We start from the raw sequence: 24615 nt of genomic DNA, 5'->3' as shown, positions 1-24615 counted from the left end.
GACATCCCTTCCCCTCCTTGGAAGGGCAAGAAAATGACAGGGGTGGGAACCCAAGCAAAGGACCATTAGCTCCTTTGCTGAATTAGTTCCCTCCTGGGACCTTCCTGGATTGAAGCTCAGTTTGTCCATCTGTGAAAGGGGAGTGTGGGCTTCCTGCCGTTAGGTGGAGCCAGAGGTTAAGCTAGTGCTTGGAGATCCGGGCTGGTTTCCTAAACCAGCCCCCAGGGTGGAGAACTGACAGGTGGGTGCTTGGTGCTTGCGCTGGTTTGGGGCCTCGGTTTAAGTTGCACACATGCTGAGCCGGCAGGGAGAACCAGGATCCGAAAGAGGCGGCCGCATGCAGCTGGGAGTCCTTATTTTCCAGCCTGAGGTTGTGGAGACAATTATTGAGCTGTACTGGATATGTCTCTATAGTAACTAAAACAGCAGCTGTGATAAATAATGCACCTTTGCTGGAGCTGCCACAGGAATTGCAGGCTCAGGCTTCTCAAGCAAGCTCACAGCCGGGCTGAGAGAGATGTCAGCTCAAGGAAGGAACTTAGATGCCTTGGAGATTGATGCCTTGGGGAGATTTTCTCCAGAGGGGGTGCAAGGTCTTGGCTGAAGGAGCAAAAGGACTCCATTATGTTAAATAAAGCCTGTCTCCTATGGCAGCAGCCACTAAGGAGCTCGCCAGAATAAACCAATGACATTCCTCGTTTGGCGTGAGCGGCACAGAGTCAGGAAGTCAGAGCGCAGGTGAGTGTGCCCTTACCTGTGTGTGTTACCTGTCTGTTTCTTGAGGAGAGGTAAGATGACTTCTGCCTCCATGTGTGTATCTTAAAAATTGGTGGCAGATATTTGAACGTAACCTCTGATTTTGCTGCTGCCCTTTTTCAGAGGATCAGGGCTAGCTTTATGTGTAAGATGAGCTCCACTGGGTAGGCAGTGCAGGGAGAGTCCTTGGTACCTGGCCCGCCTGCCACCTCTGAGCCCACCTGAGTGGTCAGGAGCCGTGGTTCCTATTTTCAATGAGATGGTGAAGCAAAAGGGCTGCCCTTAGTGCTGACGTGGGGCGGGGGCAGCCTTCTGCTGCAAACTTCAGCTTCCTTCTGGGCTGATCCAGATGGGTCTGGCCAGCACATCCTGATTCCTTGGCGAGGTGGGATCCTCACCCCAAGTCCGTGAAAAGCAGCCTTGGAAACTCCCCCACGATTCAGCTCCGGCCGCAGTGAAAACCACCGGCTCCGTTCATTTCCCCCGCTGCCTTCAGGAGGGAAGGTGGGCTTGTGGTGTGGGGGCTGCAGTGTCTTTGTCTCTGTAGATAAAGCTGTTGAAAGAAGCTCATTCATCTCCACCCGCTTACCTCTTTTACTCTCTCTCTCCTTTTTGGGTGGGGGTGGGGGTGGTGGTTGACACTCTGATTCTGGTTGGGGCAGACACAGCAACAACAGCTCTACACTTGATATTAAATGCGGGCCGTCCCTGAACCAAAGTTGAGATCAGGACACACCTTTTCTTGTCCTTCCAAGTTGTCCTCCACCCCCATCAGAAAACATATTTCTGAGCTGACCACAGCCATGTGAACCCAGGCTGGCAGCTCAGGGAAAACCTAGCTGCTGCCTGCTCCGTAGGAGCTCAGGGAGACAAGCAGGGCCTTTTCCTGTTTGTCTCCATCTGCTTTTTCACGTGTTTACAAAGTAGGGACTTCAGAGACAGACACGAACTTGGGGGCTATCGCAGTTTAATTTGCTGTGTGATCTCAGGCAAGTCACTCAACTTTTCTGAGCCTTTTTCTGGGGAAAGGGACTAGGAATTTTGAAGTCTGTCCAAACTTGTTTTCCAGCACTAGCATAGTTTTCCAGCAACGGAAAAATCCTATCTTTGGCTCTAGCGCTGCGTATAAGCTAACTTGTTTTAGATGTGATGGTGGTACTGGAATAGGGTAAGTGATTTTTTAACACCCCCTGTCCCCTACCTGTGTCTGGCCTGGAGCAACCTGCAGTTCTGTTTTCATTTTAAACTTTGGAAACAGGAATTTTTGGTCCCTTAGTCCACTGCTGTTTTCTTGTAATAGCTCTAGGTGTTGTGATGGATTAGCTGCAGTGGAGGAAATCATCTTGAGAAAAAAAAAAAAAGGTTTTGTCTGAAGCACCTCGTGGAAGTTGGGCGAAAGGAGAGGACAGAATGATCTACTTGTGCCCTGATAGCCAAGCTTGTCGAGCAGCCCCAGAGCAGGGGCTCCGGTGGTCTCCCTTCTTGTCCTTCAGCGTCCTGGAGGACTGCACTGTAGACTTCTCCTGTGGCGGCCTGGGATCTGAGATTGGGGGCCATGGAGGACCAGTGAGGAGGAAAAATAGTTAAGCAGCAATTTTAAAACTCTAACTGAAAAATAGCCTTAAAAAGTACATTGCCCCACAAGCAGCTTATGCAGGTGCTTTGGAGGCCTTCTCAGCTACTCTGCACACTTAATGTGACCTTCAGGGGCAATGTCACCAGACACTCCTGCAACAGGAGCCCCAAAATTCAGAGTCACATCGCCTTCCCCCTTGGCTTGTGGCTTGGACTCCGTTGACCCACTCGAGTTCATGTCTTGGATTCATTTGTGGTCATTATCCAGGCCTTTGCTCCTGCCAGTTTCCTTACTAGCTGGGAGGACACGCTAGATTGCTGCTTACAGACAGTGTTGGCTGACCAAAAGTACACTGAGATTTTCCAGCAAGTAAACCCAGTGCTAGTGAGAGCGGGAGTGGGAGGAGCTCAGGGGAAAACTGCAGAAAGGGACATGGAGCACATGTTCCTGTTAGAAACACAACATGTGGTAGATGTCGCTAAGGCCCGGGATGGGTGGCTAAGCACGAGAGTCAGCTGGCTCTGCCCTGAGGCCTTTTAGAAGCCCGAGGGCAGGGGAGGAAATCGCCAGCCTTGCCATCTCTCCCACCCCTGCGCAACTGGAGGACTTGTGCCTCTCCTGAAAGGAAGGCTCTGGGTATGCTGGCCAGAAACCGTCCCCTAGACTTTCCCTGAGCTTCTTTTTCCTTTCACAGATGCCTCTGCGATTCATTTCCCCAGAGAGTTCTGAACAGTATTAATATTTTTTCCAAGAAGAAGAAGGGGGTGCTCTGAAGTGCATCATCCCAGTCCTGGTTCGAAGTGCTTCTAACTCAGGACTCACTTGGGTGCCTTCATCTGTACCATTCACTAGTCTTCCTGTCTGCTCGGAGTGAAGAGCGATTAGGAACCAAAGAGCTGAGGGAGTCACAGCTGAATCCCATAGGACTGTGCTTGCTGGCTCGCAGCCTGTGCTGAGCATGGGCGCACCACGTTCCTCGCCGCTCCCGGAGCGCCCGCTGGCGAAGGCTTCACGGGGCAGCAGATACTGACCTTCCATGGGAAAGCCTGTTTTAGATTGTGAAACATGCCATATTTGTAAAAGTGTCTGAGAGTATGTGTACTCTTTAAATAACAGGGGCAAAATAGATACCCCAGCTACCTACTACCCAAGAGGGGGAACATGTATATTCCCAAGAAGCTTCTGCTTATTTTTCTGTTCTTTTGTTGATTTTTAAGGCCCTGGGTTTTGATGAAATTTATGGGCCTCAGTTTCTCTACTTTTTCAACGGAGAAGATCAGCAGCTTCGGGGAATGCTGGTGAGGTGGAAAGGTGCCTGTGCTCTAGGGCCTGGGGAAGGGTTCCGGCGGTAGGCAGGGCTCTCTGTGGCCTTCTGCAGCAGGGGGCCCCCAGCTGTCCTGCAGAAGGGACATGTTCCAGCGTGACGATTTCTGCAGTCTCAGGTGGGAGCGGGACCCTAGGAGAGGTTTCATCTGGAGAGGTACAGTTGAGGTAGAGCCAAGAATAAGGAAATGGGGAATCAGTTCTTTGGCAGCAGGTGCTGCCTCGGCCTCCAGGCAAACAGGCTGAAACACTTGCAAGAAAGTCCTCATCAAAGCACACCGAAGTTTAAGGGTGCTTCAAGCATCACTGATGAAATCAGAAACATGAAGTTGATCAGAAGAGGTGTGCTTAGAGCAAGTTGTAAAGGGTGGAACTTTAATTACCGAAGAAGAGGAGAGCACTTTCTGCGTGAGAGGGCAAGTGTCAGGTCCCGTGTAAGGCCACTGACTAGATGCAGCTCCCCAGCCCTGTAAGTAGTCAGGCTCAGTGGAGGGTGATGAAGAATGCAGAGGGTGTCTGTTTTTGTCCCACCTGGACCGAACGGGAGGAGCATGGAGGGTCCTTGGGCCTGGGGTTGCCCCTCCCCCACCCCCACTGCGTTCAGGAATTTTCAGAGATGTTCTGGATATGGACTCGGGAGGGACTGGTGGCCAGTGGGAAAGCACATGCCAAATGAAGCTGTCTGTTCTGCTGCATATTGCGTTCTAGATGAATCCCCAGCTGCCCTTGTCCCAATGAGAACTGTCTTGCAGGCTTGGCATCTACAGAATGTGCTATTTTTTGTGTATTTAATTGTCTTCACTGCCAATCCCATTAATAAGAATCTCTCCCTCAGCAAGGAATTGAAACATCTGATAGAACCTGAATTGGGAGGCTGAAGTTTTAAAAAATACGTGTCAGGACTGGGGAAAAAAAATCTCAGGTGGCTTCTCAGTGGTGGTCTTGGAGGCCAACTCAAAACTCATGTCTGACTTCATTTCTCCTCTAAGAAATGGGCTTTGAAATTCTCATAGTAAAGAATGAATACATTCTTAGAACGAGGCCACACTGGTAGGGTCCACCTTTATCAACCAAACACTTAAGCCTCTCTCTATGTTAAGAACTTAACAAAGCTGTTTGAGGGATCACAGGTATGTTTTGTGACTGTATGAAAAAGATAATATTTGATTTTTCATACCTATTGGCTAAAGGCGTCCAGCCAGGTTAGCTGAATGATGTCCACTTGGAAAACAAAGCTGGCTGGGAGAACATGGGCTTTGACCTAAGCCATTTGTGAGGACAGTCAACACATCCAGGCTCCTGGGTCTCTGTTCATCTTTCCCCAGGAAGCTCGATCTTGGCAGTTACTGAGATGACAGACTGAGATGAGGTTTAAACTGCAGCAGGAGAGATCTGGGCTAGACATGAGAAAAAGTTGTGCAGCTGAGCTTTTAAATCTTTGGAAAAGGTAATTGTCTAAGGATTAAATCTCCTTTTTAAGATGATCTTGTAGATGTGCATAGTTTCCGCTCAGAAATTTATTAAGCAGCGACGGGGCTCAAATGATAAAGAATCTGCCTGCAATGCGGGAGACCTGGGTTCGATCCCTGGGTCGGGAAGATCCCCTGGAGAAGGGATTGGCTGTCCACTACAGTATGCTTGCCTGGAGAATTCCATGGACAGAGGAGCCTGGCAGGCTGCAGTCCATGGTGTTACAAAGAGTCAGACATGACTGAGCAACTAACACTTTCACTTTCAATGGCCATATTGGTGTGAAGGTCTCTGCCCGCTACCATTGGAGGCACAGAGATAATAGATGATATAGCTCCTGCCCTCTATGTACTCATTGAGGATTCCATCCAGAGGCTAGTGAAAAGTTGGATAACAGTTTGAGAGAGCCCTGTCACAAGGCAGAATGTGATTAATGGCAAGATGAATGGTGTAGATAACGAGCTCTCTGGAGTTCAGAGCAGGGTGGTGAGATCTCTTTAGACTGGCGTGGTACGAGAGGACTGTATGCAGCAGGGGAGGTGGGTGGTGAAGGGTAGGTAGGACGAGAAGAGGCAGAGAGAGGGCATACCAAGAAGATAACTTTAATCAGAATCTTTTATGCTGGTATATGTTGAGCCAATTCTGCCTAAAGACCCATTGTATGAGGTCACTTGACCTGACTTGCATTGACTCCAGAATTCTCTGAGCAATAAAGGAATAAGAAGTTTAAATAAAATTGAGAATGGGAAAATCATTTGCCCCTAAGTTGAAATCTGTTCTTTTTTTTTTTTTATGTCAGCTGGGTTGCTGGGGGAGAAAAAAATGATTCCGAAAGTCTTTCATCACTGTGTTTTTAAGAGAGACAGTTGCAGCCGCTCACTCTTCTCCATCACTATGGCCATGAGCGCCAGACCTGGGGTGACTGCTCCTCTCATGCTCCAGCCCCAGGCTCCCCACCCAAGGCTTCTTAAGGGCAATTGGAGACTTCTGCAATGCACTTTTTATCTTGAGAGTAGGACTCTGTGGGTTTTTACAGTGATTAGCTCTTTAATGCTGGCTCTGTTTCCATAGAGACCCTATAAATAGAGGAACGTTGGCGACCTAGGCTTGCTGAGACTCACGGTGACCCAGTCACCCCACTGAACCCTACCCGCCGAACCAGTGGTGGGGCAGAGGGCGTTTCAAACCCAGCTGGGAGGAGGGGAGATGCAGTCAGCTGCCAGGTGGGGTAATTAGCTATAGGTCAGCATCACTTTTAAAGATCCTTTCAGCATTAATGGGAGTTATTAAGAACACAGGGACTTGGAAGAATTAGAAGCCTCTTTTGGCTGTTTTTAACCAGATGGTACCAAAGTCACTGCACCCCAAAGCATTTTGCTTGATCTCAGGCAGCTGTGTTTGCAGCTTTTGGAGCAGACTTCCCCTTTTGGGGACCTACACCCAGGGAGGAGAACAGATGAAGCCTAACTGTTCGGAGACCACAGCCTTCTCAGGAAGGATCTTTCGGAAACCATTTAGTCCACCCTTTCTTCCTGAGAGGATGATGGCACCCCAAGGAGGCGGGGCCCTTCCTGCCCTTAAAGATGATTCAGGGGAGGGTAGCAAACATCCCTCATTTCCCTCTGCAGGCGTGGGCACCTGGCCCTGGGGCGCTCTGCATTCTGCCTCCCTTCTGGCCTCTGGGCAGTTGTGGGACAGTTTGTGCTCATTCTCGTGGATTGGGATAGCTGTTTGTGTCCCACCTCTCACTCCGAAGCAGCTCAGCTCTCTCCTCCTAATACATACATGGCTGCGTTCGGCCACCAAAATGGCTCCTGGTAGCTGGGGAAAAGCAGGAGTCAGCGTGGAGAAGCAAGTGACATTTAGTAGCTGGAACCTGTTAGTCAGAGCAGGTGGTGCTTTCTGCTGCGTTGGTGGCTGAGTTCCCTCAAGCTAGTCACCATGGTTTTCCTCATTTCCAAAACTTGTGGCTGGTTATGTGTGTGTGCCGGGCTTTTTGTTTTGTTTTTTTTAAATACTTACCATGTTACGTCAAAACTCCTTAACCATCTCCTCTCTGACACCCACATGCGTGTAACACTCGGCTTTCTTGCCTTGCTCTTTGTGAGGATAAACCCCTTTGTACGGAGCCACCTCCCTCCGCCCATCATTCTTTGTCTTCTTTGTTTTGTTCTTTTTCTTCTTCCCCACCATGGACTTTAGCACACTCCTCCGTGCTGCTGGGACAAAGGTCCTTGGGTCACCCTGTCTCTCCTTGACCTGCAGAACGGAGGGCAGGGTGGGCAAGGAAGACCTACACCGGTTACAGCTCTTGCCCACGTCCTACGACGTAACACGAGAAGATCCACCGCCGCGGGTCAGGGGACTGAGCTCCCCACGACTCAGGCATTTTGTCCTGTTCTCATCCTGCCTGTTCCATTGCTGTTGTTCAGCTGCTAAGTCGTGTCCAGCTCTTTGCGGCCCTATGAACTGCAGCACACCAGGCTTCCCTGTCCTTCACCATCTCCAGATCTTGCTCAAACTCATGTCCATTGAGTCAGTGATTCCGATTCTCTTCTGGGACCTGTGTAAATACTGTGTCTGCTTTAGTCTCGGAATCGGTGTGTGAGCCAGTGGAGGCTCACTCGAGTAGAAGCTGGAGACTCTTCTCCGGGAACGGAACGAGCCGCTTAGCTGTGCTCTGCTTACGTGTCTTCATCTGTAAGATGGAGACACATCCTGCCTCCCAGGCTTACACTTGTGTCAGGCGAGAAGGACAGCACACATCGGAAAGCACTTTGAAAAATGCTGTCGTATGATGTTTAGAATAGCCTGACCGAGGTATTTTGGATGCAGAGCAATATGGCAGACAGTGGTGACTGCTGTCCCCAGCGCCCACCCCTACCTCCCGGGGCTCCGGGAGAGGAGGTGCCTCGGAAGTCTAGTGCCGTCTTTTGAAGGAAGTCTGTGTCCGAGTCAATGTGGAAGAGGGGCCTCAGCGTTGGAGAAGCTAGGCTGGGAGTGCCAGGGAGGGAAGGGAGAGGCCTGGAGTAGAATGCTAGAAAGACCGTTTGTAATATGTAATGTGACCACTTGGCAGAAGTTGCTGGGCAAGTGCCAGAGCCAGCTGGCCCCATCCGTGATGTCTGCAGGAAGGTCTGGTATCAGCCTAGGCCCGAGGAGGGGGAGGGTGTCCTGGTCTGTCTCTGGTCCAGAGGCCGCAGGATCTGGCGGTTTCCAAGTCTGGCAGAATGCACGCCTCAGTCCAGCCTTCCTTGAACGTGGTGGTTTTACCTGAGCCGACTCTGCCCCGGGCTGGACCTGGAGATGGCGGCTCCGTGGAGAGACTCAGCACCTCCAGGGCTGCCCCAGGATTAAATTCTTAAGAAGCAGTGGTGGTCACCTTCATCTCCGCACCTAAGAATGGAAATGTTGCTGCTGTCGCTTTTATTAGTTTCTGGGAAAGTCAAGTGAGATCATGCAGGAGAAAGAGCATATTGAAAACTGTAAACCAGAAGTTCACAGTGAGCTGTGGTGATAAAACTTATCTGGTCTGTAAAATGGGTGTTATAAAGGCCCCACCTACTTTGAGGATGGTGGGACTATTCAAACGGGGTGAAAAGTGAAAATCCTCCACTTTGACACAAATCCACAGTAGTGTGCATAGCTACTGACATCAGATGTAAGTGCAGCTATCTGCACAAAGCACGCTGAGGTGTCAAGTAGCAGTGAGGGTGCTGCTGCGCTGTGCTTAGTCGCTCTGTCGCGTCCAGCTCTTTGCGATCACACGGACTATAGCCCACCAGGCTCCTCTGTCCATGGGAATTCTCCAGGCAGGAAGATTGGAGTGGGTTGCCGTGCCCTCTTCCTGGGTATCTTCCCAACCCAGAAATCAAACTGGGGTCTGCATTGCAGGCGGAGTCTTTACCAGCTGAACCACCTGGGAAGCCCTACCAGAGTGAAAGTGAAAGTCGCTGAGTTGTGTCGAACTCTTTGCAACCCCATGGACTGTAGCCTGCCAGGCTCCTAGTCTAAGGAATTCTGGCCAGAATACTGGAGTGGGTAGCTTTTCCTTTCTCCAGGGGATCTTCCCAACCCAGGGATCAAACCCAGGTCTCCTGCATTGCAAGCAGATTCTTTACCAGCTGAGCCACAAGGGAAGCCCAGGAATACTGGAGTGGGTAGCCTACAGTTAGAGTGGGGTTGGCTAATACAGATCTGAAGATGGTTTTCTCTTGGTGTCTGCATGGTTCAAGTTTTCTCCTCTGTAAGTTTGTTTCTAGAAAAAAAGAAAATCCAGTACTTGTAATCCTTTGGAAGGTTTCCTAGCTGACAGGCTGCCTCCCAAGGCCGTTCCTTACAGATGAAGACATCCTGTAGCTCATGGAGCCCCGGGTCGCTTGGTTCTGAGTTCCCCTCTCAGGAGTTAAGGGTTCCGCTGGCCCTCCAAGTCCCAGCCCTCCGCCTGCTGGCTCTGAAGTTCTCTGCTGAGGGTCGGCTCTACCACGTGAGCCGGCCCCCATGCAGAAGCAGTGGTCTGGAGTTATCCCACACGTGGCCTCGCCCTGGCCAGGCCGTAGACTGCCCCTCTCTGAGCAGTTCTGCCTGGAGAGCAGGTGGAGCACCTCAGGGGCAGGACTGTGAAAGCCTGGGGCCAGGGCACCACTGGGCTCCAGCGCCCCCTTGGTCTGCTCCAGCCTGTGGACAGCTGGTTCTGATGTGTGTGCTGAGGAAGTTGTCACTTTACTGCCTGCAATTCAAGGTGTGCCTGTAAACGTAGTTTGTGGGCTTTTTTACATTTACCAGGTTATTATGCCGGATACAAATGAACAGCCAAACGAAGAGGCACACTTCATGGGTGCGATTAACCTGAGTGCACAGGTTAGGCCCTGAGCGACTAACCTCCAGTGAAGATGTTTGGAAGGGTCTTGGGTACAGGAGTTTCTGTTGCCCTGGAACTGGGATGTGCTACCCTCCTGGCATGTGGAAGTGTTCATCAACCTGGAAGCTTCAGTAAAATTTATTGCTATGTCAGAAATGAGATTGGCTATAAATAAGAGAAATTTATTCTAAAGGTGTATAGGTAATGATAGACTTGTTTATTTCATGAACCAAGAATCCCAGGGTAGGCATCCACACCCGGTTTGGTGACTCCATGGGGTCATCAGGTTCCCAAGCATATCCCTGGGGGCTTTATCAAGATGGCTGTTGGTAAAGCATGATCCAGGCATTACCTCCACATTCCAGGTGGGAAGAAGCAAGAAGGGCTTCTTCTGCACAAAGCCTTTATTAGGAAAGCAAAAGTTCCCCCAGAAAGCTCATCTGCTTTTCATTGGCCAAGACTGTGTCATGTAGCTACCCCAGGCTCCTGGGGCCTCTGATGAAGCAAGAATTTTTAGTGTGGTGCAGTAAGGCCATGCAATTTGGGAAGAAAGAAAGGAGAATAGATATTGGGTAGGTGATTGAGAATAGATATTGGGTAGGTGATTAACAATATCTGCTACATAGTATAATCTGACTGCATGACCCTGATTTTCCCAAGGAGCATTGCAATGAGGCATCTTTTGGGCCAAAAGAGGATCCTGAGGAAGGATCTGATTTAGAAGGAGGGAGGTCTCATGGGTGGAGGGAGAATCCATCCAGAGGGATAAAACTCATGAGCCAAGTGCTGCCAGCATATGCCACTGAGCCCCAGACTGTAGCCACAAGGATACTGTGACCAGGAACCCTGAACCATGTGTGGATTAGGAGTGTCCTGAGGGAAGCCATGGGGATACATATATCTGGGAAGGAGAGGAGTGGGTGTGGGTTCCCCCCTTCCCGCAGCCGTTCACGGGGATCTTCCAGTTTCAGGTGGCTGTAGGAGCTGCACTAGTATCCCAGGAACAGACCCCTTACCTCTGCCCCCAACCAGATTTGCACTCACAGCGTTCTTCGTCCTTCTCCCTTCAGAAAATCCAGCAGCTCTCAGAGGGCTCCATGTTTGGCCACGGCCTGAAGCACCTGTTCCACAGCCGCCGCCGGTCGCGGGAAAGGGAGCACCCGTCGTCTCAGGACCCCCAGCAGCAGCAGCAGGGCATGTCCGACCACGAGTCCCCGGACGAGAAGGAGCGCTCCCCAGAGATGCACCGCGTGTCCTACGCCATGTCCCTGCACGACCTGCCCGCCCGGCCCACCGCCTTCAACCGCGTGCTGCAGCAGATCCGCGCGCGGCCCTCCATCAAGCGGGGCGCCAGCCTGCATGGCGGCGGCGGGGGCGGCAGCCGGCGCGCCAAGAGCAGCTCCCTGGAGCCGCAGCGCGGCAGCCCCCACCTGCTGCGCAAGACCCCCCAGGACAGCGGCCTGGCCGCCATCCTGCACCAGCACCAGGGCCGCCCCCGCTCCTCCTCCACCACCGACACGGCCCTGCTGCTCCCTGACGGCGGCTCCCTCCTGGCGGAGGAGGCCGAGGGTCTCGGTGACAAGGTGAGGCTGGCCTTCCGGGCAGGGGCCGCCGTGCAGGGGGCCTCAGGCCTCGAGGACCTGAGCTGGGGCCTGGCCTGGTGGGTGCGGCACACCGCCTCTGGGGAACTGTCTGTTTCATGGAAGGAGCCAGAGAGAGGACCAAGCCAGAAGCAAGGGGCGAGCTCCCCAAAGCCGATTTTTGTTTGCTTAGGAATTTAGTTTTGCAAAATTATCTTTTGATCGGGCTGATAGTAATTTTGGTGTGTTTTCCTTGAGCGTGCTCTCAAGAAACAATACATGCGGCAGTTTGGACTAGCATCAACCATGGTTGTGCCACTTTCTGCCTGAGTCAAGTCAATTTTTTTGCACTTTAGTTTTTTTCAATTAAAAATAGAGATAATAGTAGTAAAATTGCTCTAGGATTAAATAGGTTCGTATATGTCACATTTTTGGAATAGAGTCTGGTGTGGTATAGTTTTTATTATTGCCAGCCCAAGATGACAGAGGAAGAATCCATGAAGGGCTATTTGGAAGGGAGAAAATCTAGTTGGATATTTCTGAATTTCTATGTTCACATTTTCATTCATGTACTAAGTATTTCATGCATACTTATTATGCGCTATAAGAATGAATGAGCTCGAGGGAATAAGTGGGGGTAGGGCTGTCCTCACTGAATAGAAGGGAGACAGACGGGTGAGCAGGCAGAATGGGGTGATGAGGGTGTGACAGAGGATGTGAGAACTTGTCGGGGAGGACCTTCTGGAGGAAGCCACTGAGCTGAATCTTGAAGAAGGAGTACAATTTAGCCAGAGGACTGGGGGCAAGCGTGGGGGCCGGAAGGGTATAGTGTACAGAGAAACAGGCCGCTGCTGGGGACTGCCTCGGATTCACTGCAGTTGGCGTGTCCAGCGCTTTTGGGGACCGACAGGTAGGCAGAGGTTAGATCACACCAGGTCTTGCCATGTGGAGCCTGGGGGAGTGTGACATTGTCAGAGGGTGTTAGGCAGGAAACTGGCCAGAGGAGGCCCCACTGGGTCTCAGTGTAGACAGTAGGTTAGGAAGAGGGGCAGAAATGGAGTCAAAGAAACCATTATCAGAGCTGTTGCTGGAGCCTAGGCCGCATCCGTGAGGATGGGAGGGCAGAGACAAACTCAGAGGGCCTCTGGCAGTTCTCATCAATGGCACTAGGCAAGAAGGTGGACGTGGAAGATGGAACTGAGCTGGGTGTGGATGAGACTTTGAAGCAAGTGTTAAGGACAATGGAGGCCGAGAGCTGACGTATAAGGGACAGCAGCAGGTCTGTAGGAGTGAACCTGGGGAGGGATGATGTTGAAGCATGACAGAGGAGTTTTCAGAGGGAGGAAGTTTTCAACAAAGTGAAATGCAGTGAGAGTGAAAGGTCAGATCTGGATTTGAACACGTACGTCGATGGTATCAAGCAGTGAGGGTCACTGATAACTGTGGCAAGAAACTGGTTTTAGTAGACTGCGGAGATGGTAGAAGTGGAGGGGCAGCTCTTCTGCGGGGAGAAAGGACAGAATTGGTTGAGACAGTCTGGTTTGTGTTAGTTTTTAAAAGACGGGCAGGGAGGGCTACAGATCACTTTAGTGGGTCAGGAAAAAGGCTTTTGACTTCTTTGCTCAGTGAAATGGGAAGCCGTTAGGTTTTGGACAGATGAGGGACACCCTTTAAGGAGACGGATCTGGGTGCTGTGTGGAGGCCAGGCTGTGAGCAGGGAGCCTAGGAAGCTGTTGGAAGCCCCCAGAGGTGAGATGCCAGGGATTGCTGCAGGGTGAGAGTCGGGGGAGGGCTGGATTCTGGACTCCCCTCAGAGATCAAACAACAACGGTTCCTGAAGGATGCGGAGCAGGGCAGAAAGGGAGCAGGCAGAGAGGGCTCACAAGTTTTGGCCTGGTTGCTGAGAAGAAGAAATTGCCATTAGCTGAGTTGGGCCAGCACAGCTAGAGGGACTGTGGGGCAGAAATCAGAGCTAGGCTTTGGACACGTTCCGTTTGAGATGATTGTTAAACATCCATGTGGACATGCCAAATAAGCAGTCAGATGTTGGAGTCTGTAGTCTTGGGAAGAGACCCAGGCTGGAGACAGACGTTTAGGGGTTGTCAGCATATAGAGTATTTAAAACGATGGCCCTGAACCATCTGCAAGCTTAGTTTCAACTGCAGAGACGTCTGTGCCAAGAATGAGATCTGGATGTGTCGGCTGCAAGGAAAACGTGGCTTTGTGGAAGGAAGGGAGACCCAGAGGGAACTAGCAGCAGGAACCAAGTTGTTCAGCCCTTCATGAGCAAGTTTTTTTTGTTTGTTTTGGGTTATTTTTGGCCATGCAGCACAGCTTACAGTATCTTAGTTCCCCCACCGGGGCTTGAACCTGGGCTCTGGCAGTGAAAGTGCCGTGCCCTAACCACTGGACTGCTACAGAATTCCCAGTGAGCAAGTATTTTATTTGCAGCAGCCACCAGGCCCGCCTCTTGCTGCTGCTGAGTCAGTGGATACCTTTAGAACAATCCTAAAACAGGGTCTCTGGTCCTGGAGCCGTTTCACGAGGAGAGAGAACGTGGGCATTGTAGTCCTGAAGCTGTCTGAGCAGATGGAGTGGGTACACAGCGGGCACTTTTGGAGGCTGGCAAAGTTTGTTGCTGTTTGCTGAGTGGGAATGCAGGGAGCTAGGGGGATGGGAGGGCATCAACTGGGTAGTTTTTCCACGAGGTTCATGTTTGGTCTTCACACTGCCCCCAAGATATCCAGGAGGCAGACAGGGTTCTGTTCTTTGTTGCTGGTGGAAGACATAACTGCAGACTCTTGGGTGAGCTCACTGGGGGGTGGTTCCCTAGGTGCAGGGTGGAAATGGGGAAAATGGTTATTCCTGTGACTGTTTTATATCCTTATTTAGAAGGTTCGTCTTTCCAAAGCTTCGTCACCTGTGTTCTTCAGTCGCTCAGCCCTGTCCAGCTCTTTGTGACCCCATGGACTACAGCACGCCAGGCTTCCCCGTCCTTCACCATCCCCTGGAGCTTGGTCAAACTCATGCTCACTGAGTCGGTGATGCCATCCAACCATCTCATCCTCTGTCGTCCCCTTCCCCTCCCGCCCTCAATCTTTCCCAGCATCAGGGTCTTTCCTAATGAGTCGACTCTTGGCGTCAAGTGCCGAAGTATTGGAGTTTCAGCTTCAACATCAGAACTTCCAATGAATATTCAGGACTGATTTCCTTTAAGATGGACTGGTTGGATCTCCTTGAAGTCCAAGGGACTCTCAAGAATCTTCTTTTGAACAGCACAGTTCAAAAGCATCAATTCTTCGGCACTCAGCCTTCTTTAGGGTCCAACTCTCACATCCATACATGACTACTGGAAAAACCATAGCTCTGACTATACAGACCTTTGTTAGCAGTGTAATGTCTCTGCTTTTTAATATGCTGTCTAGATTGGTCATAGCTTTTCTTCCAAGGAGCAAGCGTCTTTTAATTTCAAGGCTGCAGTCACCATCTGCAGTGATTTTGGAGCCCAAGAAAATGAAGTCTGTCACCGTTTCCATTGTTTCCCCATCTATTTCTCATGAAGTGATGGGACTGGATGCCATGATCTTAGTTTTTTGAATGCTGAGTTTTAAGCCAGCTTTTTCACTCTCCTCTTTCACTTTCATCAAGAGGTTCTTTAGTTCTCTTCGCTTTCTGTCATAAGGGTGATGTCATCTGCATATCTGAAGTTGTTGATATTTCTCCCAGCAATCTTGATTCCAGCTTGTGGTTCATCCAGCCTGGTATTTCTCGTGATATACTCTGCATATAAGTTCAATAAGCAAGGTGACAATATACGGCCTTGATGTACTCCCTTTCTCAATTTGGAACTAGTCTGTTGTTCCATGTCTGGTTCCAACTGTTGCTTCTTGACTTGAAAACAGGTTTTGCAGGAGACAGGTAAGGTGGTCTGGTATTCCCATCTCTATAAGAATTTTTCACAGTTTGTTGTGATCCACACAGTCAGAGGTTTTAGCGTAGTCAATGAAACAGAAGTAGATTCTACCAGAAGTAGAATTCTGGAACTCTCTTGCTTTTTCTATGATCCAGCGGATGTTGGCAATTTGATCTCTGGTTCCTCTGCCTTTTCTAAAACCAGCTTGAATAGCTGGGAGTTCTTGGTTCACTTACTGTTGAAGCCAGGCTTGGAGAATTTTGAGCATTACTTTACTAGCATGCAAAATGAGTGCAGTTGTGCAGTAGTTTGTCTTTGGAATTGCCTTTCTTTGGGATTGAAATGAAAACTGACCTTTTCCAGTCCTGTGGCCACTGCTGAGTATTTCAAATTTTCTGGTCTATTGAGTGCAGCACTTTCACAGCATCATCTTTTAGGATTTGAAATAGCTCAACTGGAATTCCATCACCTCCACTAGCTTTGTTTGTAGTGATGCTTCCTCAGGCCCACATGACTTCACATTCCAGGATGTCTGGCTCTAGGTGATTGATCACACCATTGTGGGTATCTGGGTCACGAAGATCTTTTTTTATAGCTCTTCTGTGTATTCTCGCCACCACTTCCTAATATCTTCTGCTTCTGTTAGATCTGTACCATTTCTGTCCTTTATTGTGCCCATCTTTGCATGAAGTGTTCCCTTGGTATCTCTAATTTTCTTGGAGAGATCTCTAGTCTTTCCCATTCCATTGCCTGATTAATCCTGATGACATCTCTGTGAAGTTGCCAGAGCAGTACTGTTATCTCCATTTTATAAATGAGCAGACCGAGGTCTAGAGGAATCAGGAGGCTGCTTGCCTAAGGGCACCTGCCTAGTCTGTGGCAGAGAGGCGACTAGATCCTGTGTTTCTAGCTCGTCCACTAGACCAAACAGATCTGAAGTCTCTAATACCGCCAGGGACCTTTTATGCAACACCTGTGGTGAGCGGGTTGCCTCCTCCCAAGGACAGTGACTTTATCTCTTGGTTGCTGTTTCCCCTTCTGTGTACATCCCTTCTGACCCGGTACTGTCCCCTAGGAATGGGTGTGGCCCTGGGGGATGCTGAGAAGCGAGGATGCCTTCACGTCCTGTGGAAAGGGGTCTTCCAGGCGTCAGCGAACCCTGCGTGGTCAGCCAACTCCCTCAAACCCAGAGGCCCTTGGCTGGTGTGCGAAGCTGGTGGTAGTCCCGCCCTGGTCTCTGGGCGTGAATAGAAGGGATTCTTCTCTCTCTAGTAAACACAGCCCCACATGCTCTCTGCAAGCTCCCTGGTGATTACTAGCATCTATTTTTAATTCATAAGCCTCCCCCACTACCCACACCCCTTGCCATTGTTTAGAAACCAGCAGCTGCCTTTCAGCCCAGAGCTGGCCCTGCCAGGGGTTGAATTGCCCATACACCCTGGAGGCAGCTTCAGTTCCTCAGCTGTCCTGAGAGGCTCAGCCCAGCCCCTCCCTAGGAAAGTGGGGCACCTGGAGCCCCATGGAAGGCAGGGTGCAGCAGAGGCACAGAGAGGGGTTTGTAGTCCCAGGAGGCAGCTCAGCCCTGGTGTGGTTTGCCTCCAGATCCACTTCGAGATTGTGCCTTAAATGATTCCCCTTTCAAAACAGAAACAGATTATCACCTCAGCCTCGCCATTCTGCTTTCTACTATTGGTGTGACACTGAGCAAGATCACTACTCTTATAATCTAGAAAGCAGATACGTGAAGTTATCGCCATTGGTGCACTGGGCCACCAGCAGATGAGCAGGCAGTGACATCGGGTTCCCGTTTGCGTGTGGGCTTAACCTCTGGAAACCCGGGCCCTGGCGGTTTCAGCAGGAGCCGCCGGTGGTGCGTGCAGTGGCAGTAGTTAGGCCGCTTGGTTCCTCGGCAGGGAAGTCTCAGCCCTCTTCCCAGTCTCTCTTTTGCTGAGCAGCAGTTCTCAGAAAATGTAGTGCGCTGTCAGGAAAGCCCAGCAGCTCTTCTGTCCTGCCTTGATAACCTGCTCCTAGACTTCCAGAGAGTGGATTCGTCGTCGAAGGGGTCAGAGATTGTTTTCCCTTTCTCCCAAGTTGGGCTGGGTCATTGCTTCCCTCTTGGCCCTGTTCAGAAGCTCTCCGTAGCTGTTGCTTCAGGGAAGGCTTGAGCTGGGTGCTGCGGTGGGAGGGTCTCTGGAGAGGGAGAGCCTGGCATGCTCATAGCTCACAGCCGGCTCTGCCAGCCTGGCCCTGACCTTGCCCTGGTCATCCTGCCCTGTCTGTGCAGAGAGGCTGGTCCCCCTAAGGACGAGGCATGGCACAGGTTGGGGGGTGGGTGTCTGAAGCTCACAGAGGGTGTCCAGAGCCTTAGGAGACTGGCACAGATTGCCCATTGGCCTGAGAACTTTAGCAACAGGCCAGTCTGTGGCCCCTGGCTTTGAGGGCAGGTGGGGTGGGAGAGAGGCCCAGTGCTGCGGGGAGGGCGTGGAGATGATGTCGTCATGGACCTTCGCCGTGACCTCACCGAGGTGTTATCTCCAGGTCCCAGACGGGAAGGCTGGGGGGTCCGCCCATCGTGTAAACCAGAGCTCTGGACAGCCTGTTTGGTACACTCTGGCCAGATTTATCCAACAACAAAATTTCCGCTCTGCCATGGTAAATAAGGGGCATAAACAAGCAACCCTGTTTACTGGCAGGAATGCCAAGTGAGGGGCCGCCCTCAGGCCTAGGCTGCTGCCAAGTAGACAGATTTTGGCAGGCGTCGAGGGGCCTGGTTTATTTATGGCTGGGAGCCGGTTCGGAGGTGGGTGGGGCCCGCTCTGCTGAGAGAGGTTTCCGAATATGCCCCTCAAGCGCGGGGAGGCTGGCCTGTTCGTCGGCAAGGTCTGCTGACATGTGTGAGCGGCCAGGTTCCCTGAGAGGCTGAGGGCCCCATCTGCCTGCCCGTCCACACCAGAGTGTCCACCTTCAGAGCCGTGTCAGAGTCCCTGTGTGCACGCGGGGTCTGCCAGCCCGAGCTCGCCACCAGTGCCTGGGAGGACGGCTGCCCTCCCCGTCACCTCCTCTTCCGTCCTTGCTTCCTCTGTGTGTGGGGAGGCTCCTCAGATGGGGGGCACCCAGCCCAACCTGGCGGCCTCTGGCTGCCGGCCACTCGTCAGACCCGGGCCGGTGCCTCCATGCTGCTGCTAAGTCACTTCAGTCGTGTCCAACTCTGTGCGACCCCATAGACGGCAGCCCACCAGGCCCCCCGTCCCTGGGATTCTCCAGGCAAGAACACTGGAGTGGGTTGCCATTTCCTTCTCCAATGCATGAAAGTGAAAAGTGAAAGTGAAGTCGTTCGGTTGCTTCCGACTCTTAGCGACCCCATGGACTGCAGCCCACCAGGCTCCTCCGTCCATGGGATTTTCCAGGCAAGAGTGCTGGAGTGGGGCGCCGTTGCCTTCTCCAGTCCCGGTGATTAAAAGCCCCTGTCTCCCAGCGTGTTTGTGGTATCTGGTGAGTTGAGACATTCTTCCTTTAGTCTGATTTGAGGGCCTCATGTTCAGGTGAAATCCCTGTGCCCTTTAGGGGTCCTCTGCAGTCAGGAGAGGGGCCAGGAAAACAGAGGACTCTGCCCCGTACTCCCCGCTCTGACAGCAGAGGTTGTAAGCAGCAGCCTCTTTAGAGCAGGATTTGGGGCTCAGTTGGCCCAGGAGGCTGCCGGCCTCTGGAACTAGCCTTTAGTCATCTTTTCTGCACTGACATCCACGACTCTTTCCAGATAGAAAGTACCCAGCGCTCCCCAGGTTAGCTCTGGCTTCTGGAAATACAGCATCCCCCCTGGGTATGGAGGTGAAGCTAGATAACATCCAGCTTACCTGGCAATGCCTAGATGGCACTCCAAGCCCTGCCCCAGGGGTTGAGGTGCTTCCAGCTCAGACACAGGCCAGAGGCCCCATCAGGCCCAACCTTCCCCCTCAGGAGCCTCAGCCCCTTGCACCCGGCCCAGTGCCCAGGGGGCGGTGTGCCCAGGGCTTGGGTGTCAGCCCCCAACGCCTGCGCTGATGACAGCAGCAAGAGGAGGCTGTGTCTTCGGCTCCCGCTGATGGGGAGCCAGCACTGGTGGTGTGGGCCGGGTCACGGGAGCTGGCCCGGGTCTCCCCCGCCACCGGGCACATTCCTCTGTGAATCCAGCCCATCCCTGGGATGCGAAACCTGACCCTGGTCCCCTCTGGTGCCAGATGAGGCAATGGAAATACAGTATTGTTTACCTGATCCCTGCTCCTCCTCTTCTTGCTCTTCAAAGGCACAGTTTAGGCTTTCTACCTGTGCTGCAGGGCAGAGGACCCTGAAACGGGAGCAGGGGGGCTGCACACACCGCACTGCATTCCTTCCAGGCTCCGAGGAACCCAGGGCTCCCCCAAGCTGCAGCGGGGGCTGGGGGCAGGGAGCGAAGTTCCGGGGAACAGGAGCCTTCTCTGACCTCCTTCCCTCTCCAGTGACAGGCCCCAGGGTGTGACAGGCGGCGGGCCCGACTGTTCTCTGCCTCCCTACCCCTCTACTGCTGCAGCCCCTATACCCGTGTCCTCCATAGTTTGAGCCTGCTGCGCCTGCGTCTTTCGTCTCTTTGGCCTTCCTTCAGGCCAAAGATTTGGGAAGTGTGCTCGCTGCGTCCTTTTCAGCCTCTTCAGGTGCCCCACCACTGGGACCCTGAGCTGGGCCAATATCCATAATTAGTGAATAATTCAGCGTGCTCCGCAGAAGCTAAACCAGATCCTAGGTGATACTGTAACCAGAAGGCCTCCTTTGGGTGGCCAGAAAGGCGAACCCTGCCCTGGAAAGGAAAGTGCTCTGTAATGTTAACTTCATTATATAAGGTTTCTTCAGTGCCTGAGAAGGCGGCTTCAGATGCAGATATAATCTGGGCACTGTGCCTGTCTGCTGGCTTTGTGGGCACCCCCACTCCATGCCAGCCCTGGCCTTTGACGCGTCCCTTTGAGCCCTCCTGGCACTGGCACTGCGTTGGGGAACACGCTGCAGTTTGCAGACTGCTTTGCTTCCACATACATTTCTCCCTGAATTCCCGTCAGTTCATGGTAAACTCTGATCCCCTGAGTCAACAGGATGCCCCGAGAGTTCTGTGTTTCAGCCCTCTGCTTCTAGAAAGGGGTCATTCTAAATTTTTCTTGGCAAGTAGGGTGGGGTGGAGGGTGCTCTGCTTCCTCAAAACTCCCGCAAAAGGAGAGGCTGCTTCCTCTCTGGGTCACTTTCTTCCAGGCCTGTCCCCGGTATCACCTCCCCCAGGGAAGTCGAGCAGCCATAGGAGGCATGGAATCATCCCTTTTTCCTACCTTCCTGGCACCAATTCTGATTTTCCTAAAAGTGACCTTAGGTGTGTGGTCGTCTCCACTGCCCAGCATCTGGCTCGTGACCGTGCCTGAGCAGGACTCTGTAACATGAGTGTCCGTGGCATTAGACAGGCCGGGAGCCTGAGGGCGGAAGAGATGGTCCCCCCTCCCTGGAAGCAGCTGCGAGGCGGCGTGGACTGCGTGCCCAGCAGCAGTCCACCCTGGCCTTCCGGGCCTGCTTTCCCAGCTCGTGTGGCCGAGCCTCTGCACGTGCTCCTGGGAAGTGCACCCACGTTGGTTGTTCCAGTTCACCCTGAAGAAGATGCCCGTTTCTCCTGTGTGTTCCCTGGAGGAAGCAGGGCGCCTGGGTGGCTTGAGTTTCTAAGAAAGTGCACTGACTGGCTGGCTGTAAGAGAGTTAGGGGAGGGACCGCTGAGGACTGACCACTTCCTGCCCTTCGTTTCTGAGAGGTGACCCTGGAGCAGCGGCTCACCTGTTATGGAGGAATCCTAACTGGGAGATATTCCACAGCACATTTGAAGCCTGAAGTTTTTTTTAAGGCCTCACCTGGTATTTGAAATGACTAAATTTAGCTGCTCTTCAGCATTTGTCTTTGCTCCCAAAGCCTATGACTTCTCAGGTTTCCCACCCTTCAGAATGTGTGTGTGGTGTGTGTTTTTTTCCCCCAAGAGAAAGAAAACTAAGTAGGAAGATTTGAAATAAGGTTTAAAATGTGTGTGTTGGGTGGCGGGGGTGGGGAACCTGAAGAATAATAGTAAGGGCTGCTGCTGCTGCTGCTAAGTCGCTTCAGTCGTGTCCGACTCTGTGCGACCCCGTAGACGGCAGCCCACCAGGCTCCCCCGTCCCTGGGATTCTCCAGGCAAGAACACTGGAGTGGGTTGCCATTTCCTTCTCCAATGCGTGAAAGTGAAAAGTGAAAGTGAAGTCGCTCAGTCGTGTCAGACTCTTAGCAACCCCATGGTCTGCAGCCTACCAGGCTCCTCTGTCCATGGGATTTTCCAGGCAAGAGTACTGGAGTGGGGTGCTATTGCCTTCTCCAAATAGTAAGGGCAAAGGAAGAAAAAATGGAAGGAAAAAGGGGGCACAGCGTGAAAATGAGAGGAAGAGGAAGCTAAAGGGGACCCAGGGAAAGAGAGGGCTGAGGCCTGCGGGGCGTGCAGAGGAAGGCCGGCCCCTTCCAGGACGATGGGAGCCCATCAGTGGCCTCAGGACTGGGGCTAATGCAGGCAAGCGGAGAGAGCCAGGCACGCCTACAAAAGGCCAGCGACTGCCCTGCCCCGCTCAGTTGGGGCCCGTCTCTGCCAGGCCAGAGAGGAGGTGGCAGGGTGTCCAGGAGTTGGTGGCAGGTACCCGGGGCACCTCCTCTCTGTGCAAGGACCGATGCTTGGGGCTCCTGTCTTCACAGGGCCTGTTGCTTTAGTGCAACTCTTCCATGTCCGCCTGCCCCTCTCTCAGCTTTGCTCCACGTGTAACTACTTTCTGGCTTCGTCTGTCCCAAGTGCACGCTTCCACGCACCTCCTAGAGTGACTGTGGGGGGTGTGTGTACATACTCGTGTGAAGGGGCCTCAGGACTCCTGTATTTCAGTAAAACGTAAGATGCGTCAGGTATTTTTACTCATGTTCCCCTTTGATCCCCAGTGTAGCCCTGGGAGGTAACAGTCGTATGTACAGTTTTGCAGCTAAGAAAACAGATTCAGCTGCAGAGGCTTCAGGGCTCAGCTCACCCACCCTCTCCTCTGGCTCCTGACACCACCGGTCTCGTCCCTGAGGCTTCTTTCTCCAAGCCCCTGCTTTATGGGTGCTGCCACCTCTTCTTGCTGTTGTGAAGAGGTTCGAACAGGGCTTGTGGAGGGCACAGCAGGAGTGAGTTGGCGGGGTGCGGATTTACCTCGGGCCTTCGGACCTGACCCTCGGCCTTGCCACTGAAAGACAGGTCTGCCCCCCAGGGAGCCAGATGTCTTCCTGCAACACATTCCCTCCTGCTGGGACTTTCCAAGCCCCGCTTCCACTTGCTCTCCCAGTGCAGTTGTGGACACTGCGTCTCACCTGTACCGACCTGACCCAGGTCCCATAGCTGGTATGGGACCCCACCATGTCGCGGTGCCCTGGGCTTCTGCTCCTCACCCCTAGAACAGGAAGCTCTGCATCCTTGACACCTAAGGACAAGAACCGACACTTGAGGAAAAGGGACCTCGCCTGGCTGGCTTGCCTGGCAGACGCCCCCGGCTCCTGTTTGTCTCTTCTCTTGCCCTGAGCTCCGCCCTCCTTTCTCTCGCTCTCCAGATATTGTGCTGGTGGGTGAGGTGTCCCTGCAGGCAAGCTGAGCCTCCCATCAGGGGGATGCCAGACGCCTACTCAGGATCTTCCTGGTGGTGCAGTGAGGCCTGGAAGGGACTTCTTCCTGGTGTTTCTGAGCCTTTCTGACACCAGCAGCCGGGAGTGAGATTGCACAGTGTCGTGAGAGCCCCATTGCTCAGCTGACTCAGCCCCCTCCTCGCCTCTGGGCTCCTGCCTTCTTTTTCCCTCCCACTGTTACGCTTGTAAGGAAAGGCTACAAAGACTAGCTTGGCAGAGCCTAGAAAGGAGGCGGGCAGAGGAGGGACGTCTTGACTGAGAAGTCCAGGCTGCCTCCGGGGCTACCTCGGACAGACTGCAGTAGATGGCGTGCCTTCCATCTCTGCTCAGTGGGGTAGGTTAGGTGGTCCTTATACACACGTCTTATGCTAGGCACAGTGAAGGGCCAGATATAGTTAAGATCTGACCCCTGCTTGTCTCAGAGCATTACGACTCATTTATGCAAGAGGAGCAGCGCACAGTGCCCAAAGAAAGAAAGAGGGTCGTGTCTGACTCTGCGACCCCATGGACTGTAACCCGCCAGGCTCCTCTCTCCATGGGATTCTCCAGGCAACAGTACTGGAGCGGGCTGCCATTTCCTTCTCCAGAGGATCTTCCTGATCCAGGGATTGAACCTGGGTGTCCCACACTGCAGGCTTTACTGTCTGAGCCACCAGAGAAGCATGAAGTGAAAATCGAGTGCCGTAGGCGGGAGGTCATTTACAGATGAGGGGAGCTGCTGAAGGTGTTCCTGACCCCGTGTGTCCCTGACGCACATGCTTGGAAAAAAAAGTAAAGTGTTAGTTGCTCAGTTGTGTCCAACTCTTTGCAACCCCATGGACTGTAGCCCACCAGGCTTCTCTGTCTATGGGATCCTCCGGGCAAGAACACTGGAGTGGGTTGCCATGCCCTCCTCGAGGGGACCTTCCAGACCCAGGGATCGAACCTGGGTCTCCCACTTAAGCTGGCCCCCAAACTGGGACCTGTGTGCTGTGCCCTCGCTGGGCTCCTGTCCTCGCAGACCCCAGGTCATCGCCACCACAAATGTTTGTAAGGTTTCCCCCAGCCCGGGGTGTGGGGACTCATGCTCTTGGTGTTTTGGCTGAGGGCCCTGGCATTGGGGCCTGGAGATAGCACTGGGCCCTTATCTGGGTGCACCTTCTTGAACCGCGGACCGCCCCGTCAGCATGATCCATGCCGATCCTTCATATTTAAGCCCCAAGTCTTTCGTCAGCCCCCAGTGGGCACAGAATCTGCGTCATCTCTGACTGGTGATCCTGCTGTTGGAGGCTGTCCTTGGACCCAGCAGACCCTGCACCCCGCCGGCCACCCCGTGCCCTCCTCACGGCGTGCGCGCCCCACCTGTGGATCTCTGGCCCCCTCTGCTGGCCGCTTGCTGGATTTCCTGCTGGGACTGGCAAGATGAAGTCCAAGGAAGAGGAGAAGGCTGTGAGTT

At 52.7% G+C, this 24615-nt stretch overlaps 1 protein-coding gene across 4 annotated transcripts in view; it reads left to right on the top strand.

Moving 5' to 3' along the window:
• Positions 1-24615, top strand: part of TMCC2 (transmembrane and coiled-coil domain family 2) — a 38038-nt gene that overhangs the window by 1161 nt on the left and 12262 nt on the right. For 2 of the 4 annotated variants that reach the window (XM_086345627.1, XM_086345626.1), the window contains one exon: positions 11057-11569. In XM_086345627.1, coding sequence (XP_086201753.1) covers positions 11057-11569 — 513 coding nt within the window. Of the gene's footprint in view, positions 1-654; positions 739-11056; positions 11570-11770; positions 24609-24615 lie in introns of those variants that run through there. The other 2 variants (XM_086345628.1, XM_086345630.1) reach the window with 2 other exon arrangements.

The sequence above is a fragment of the Bos grunniens genome, chromosome 16 (assembly GCF_055505025.1).
Source record: "Bos grunniens cultivar Pamir isolate PY7600 chromosome 16, Bosgru_T2T1.0, whole genome shotgun sequence".
NCBI lineage: Eukaryota > Metazoa > Chordata > Mammalia > Artiodactyla > Bovidae > Bos > Bos grunniens.
This window is presented reverse-complemented; position numbering and strand designations above follow the sequence as displayed.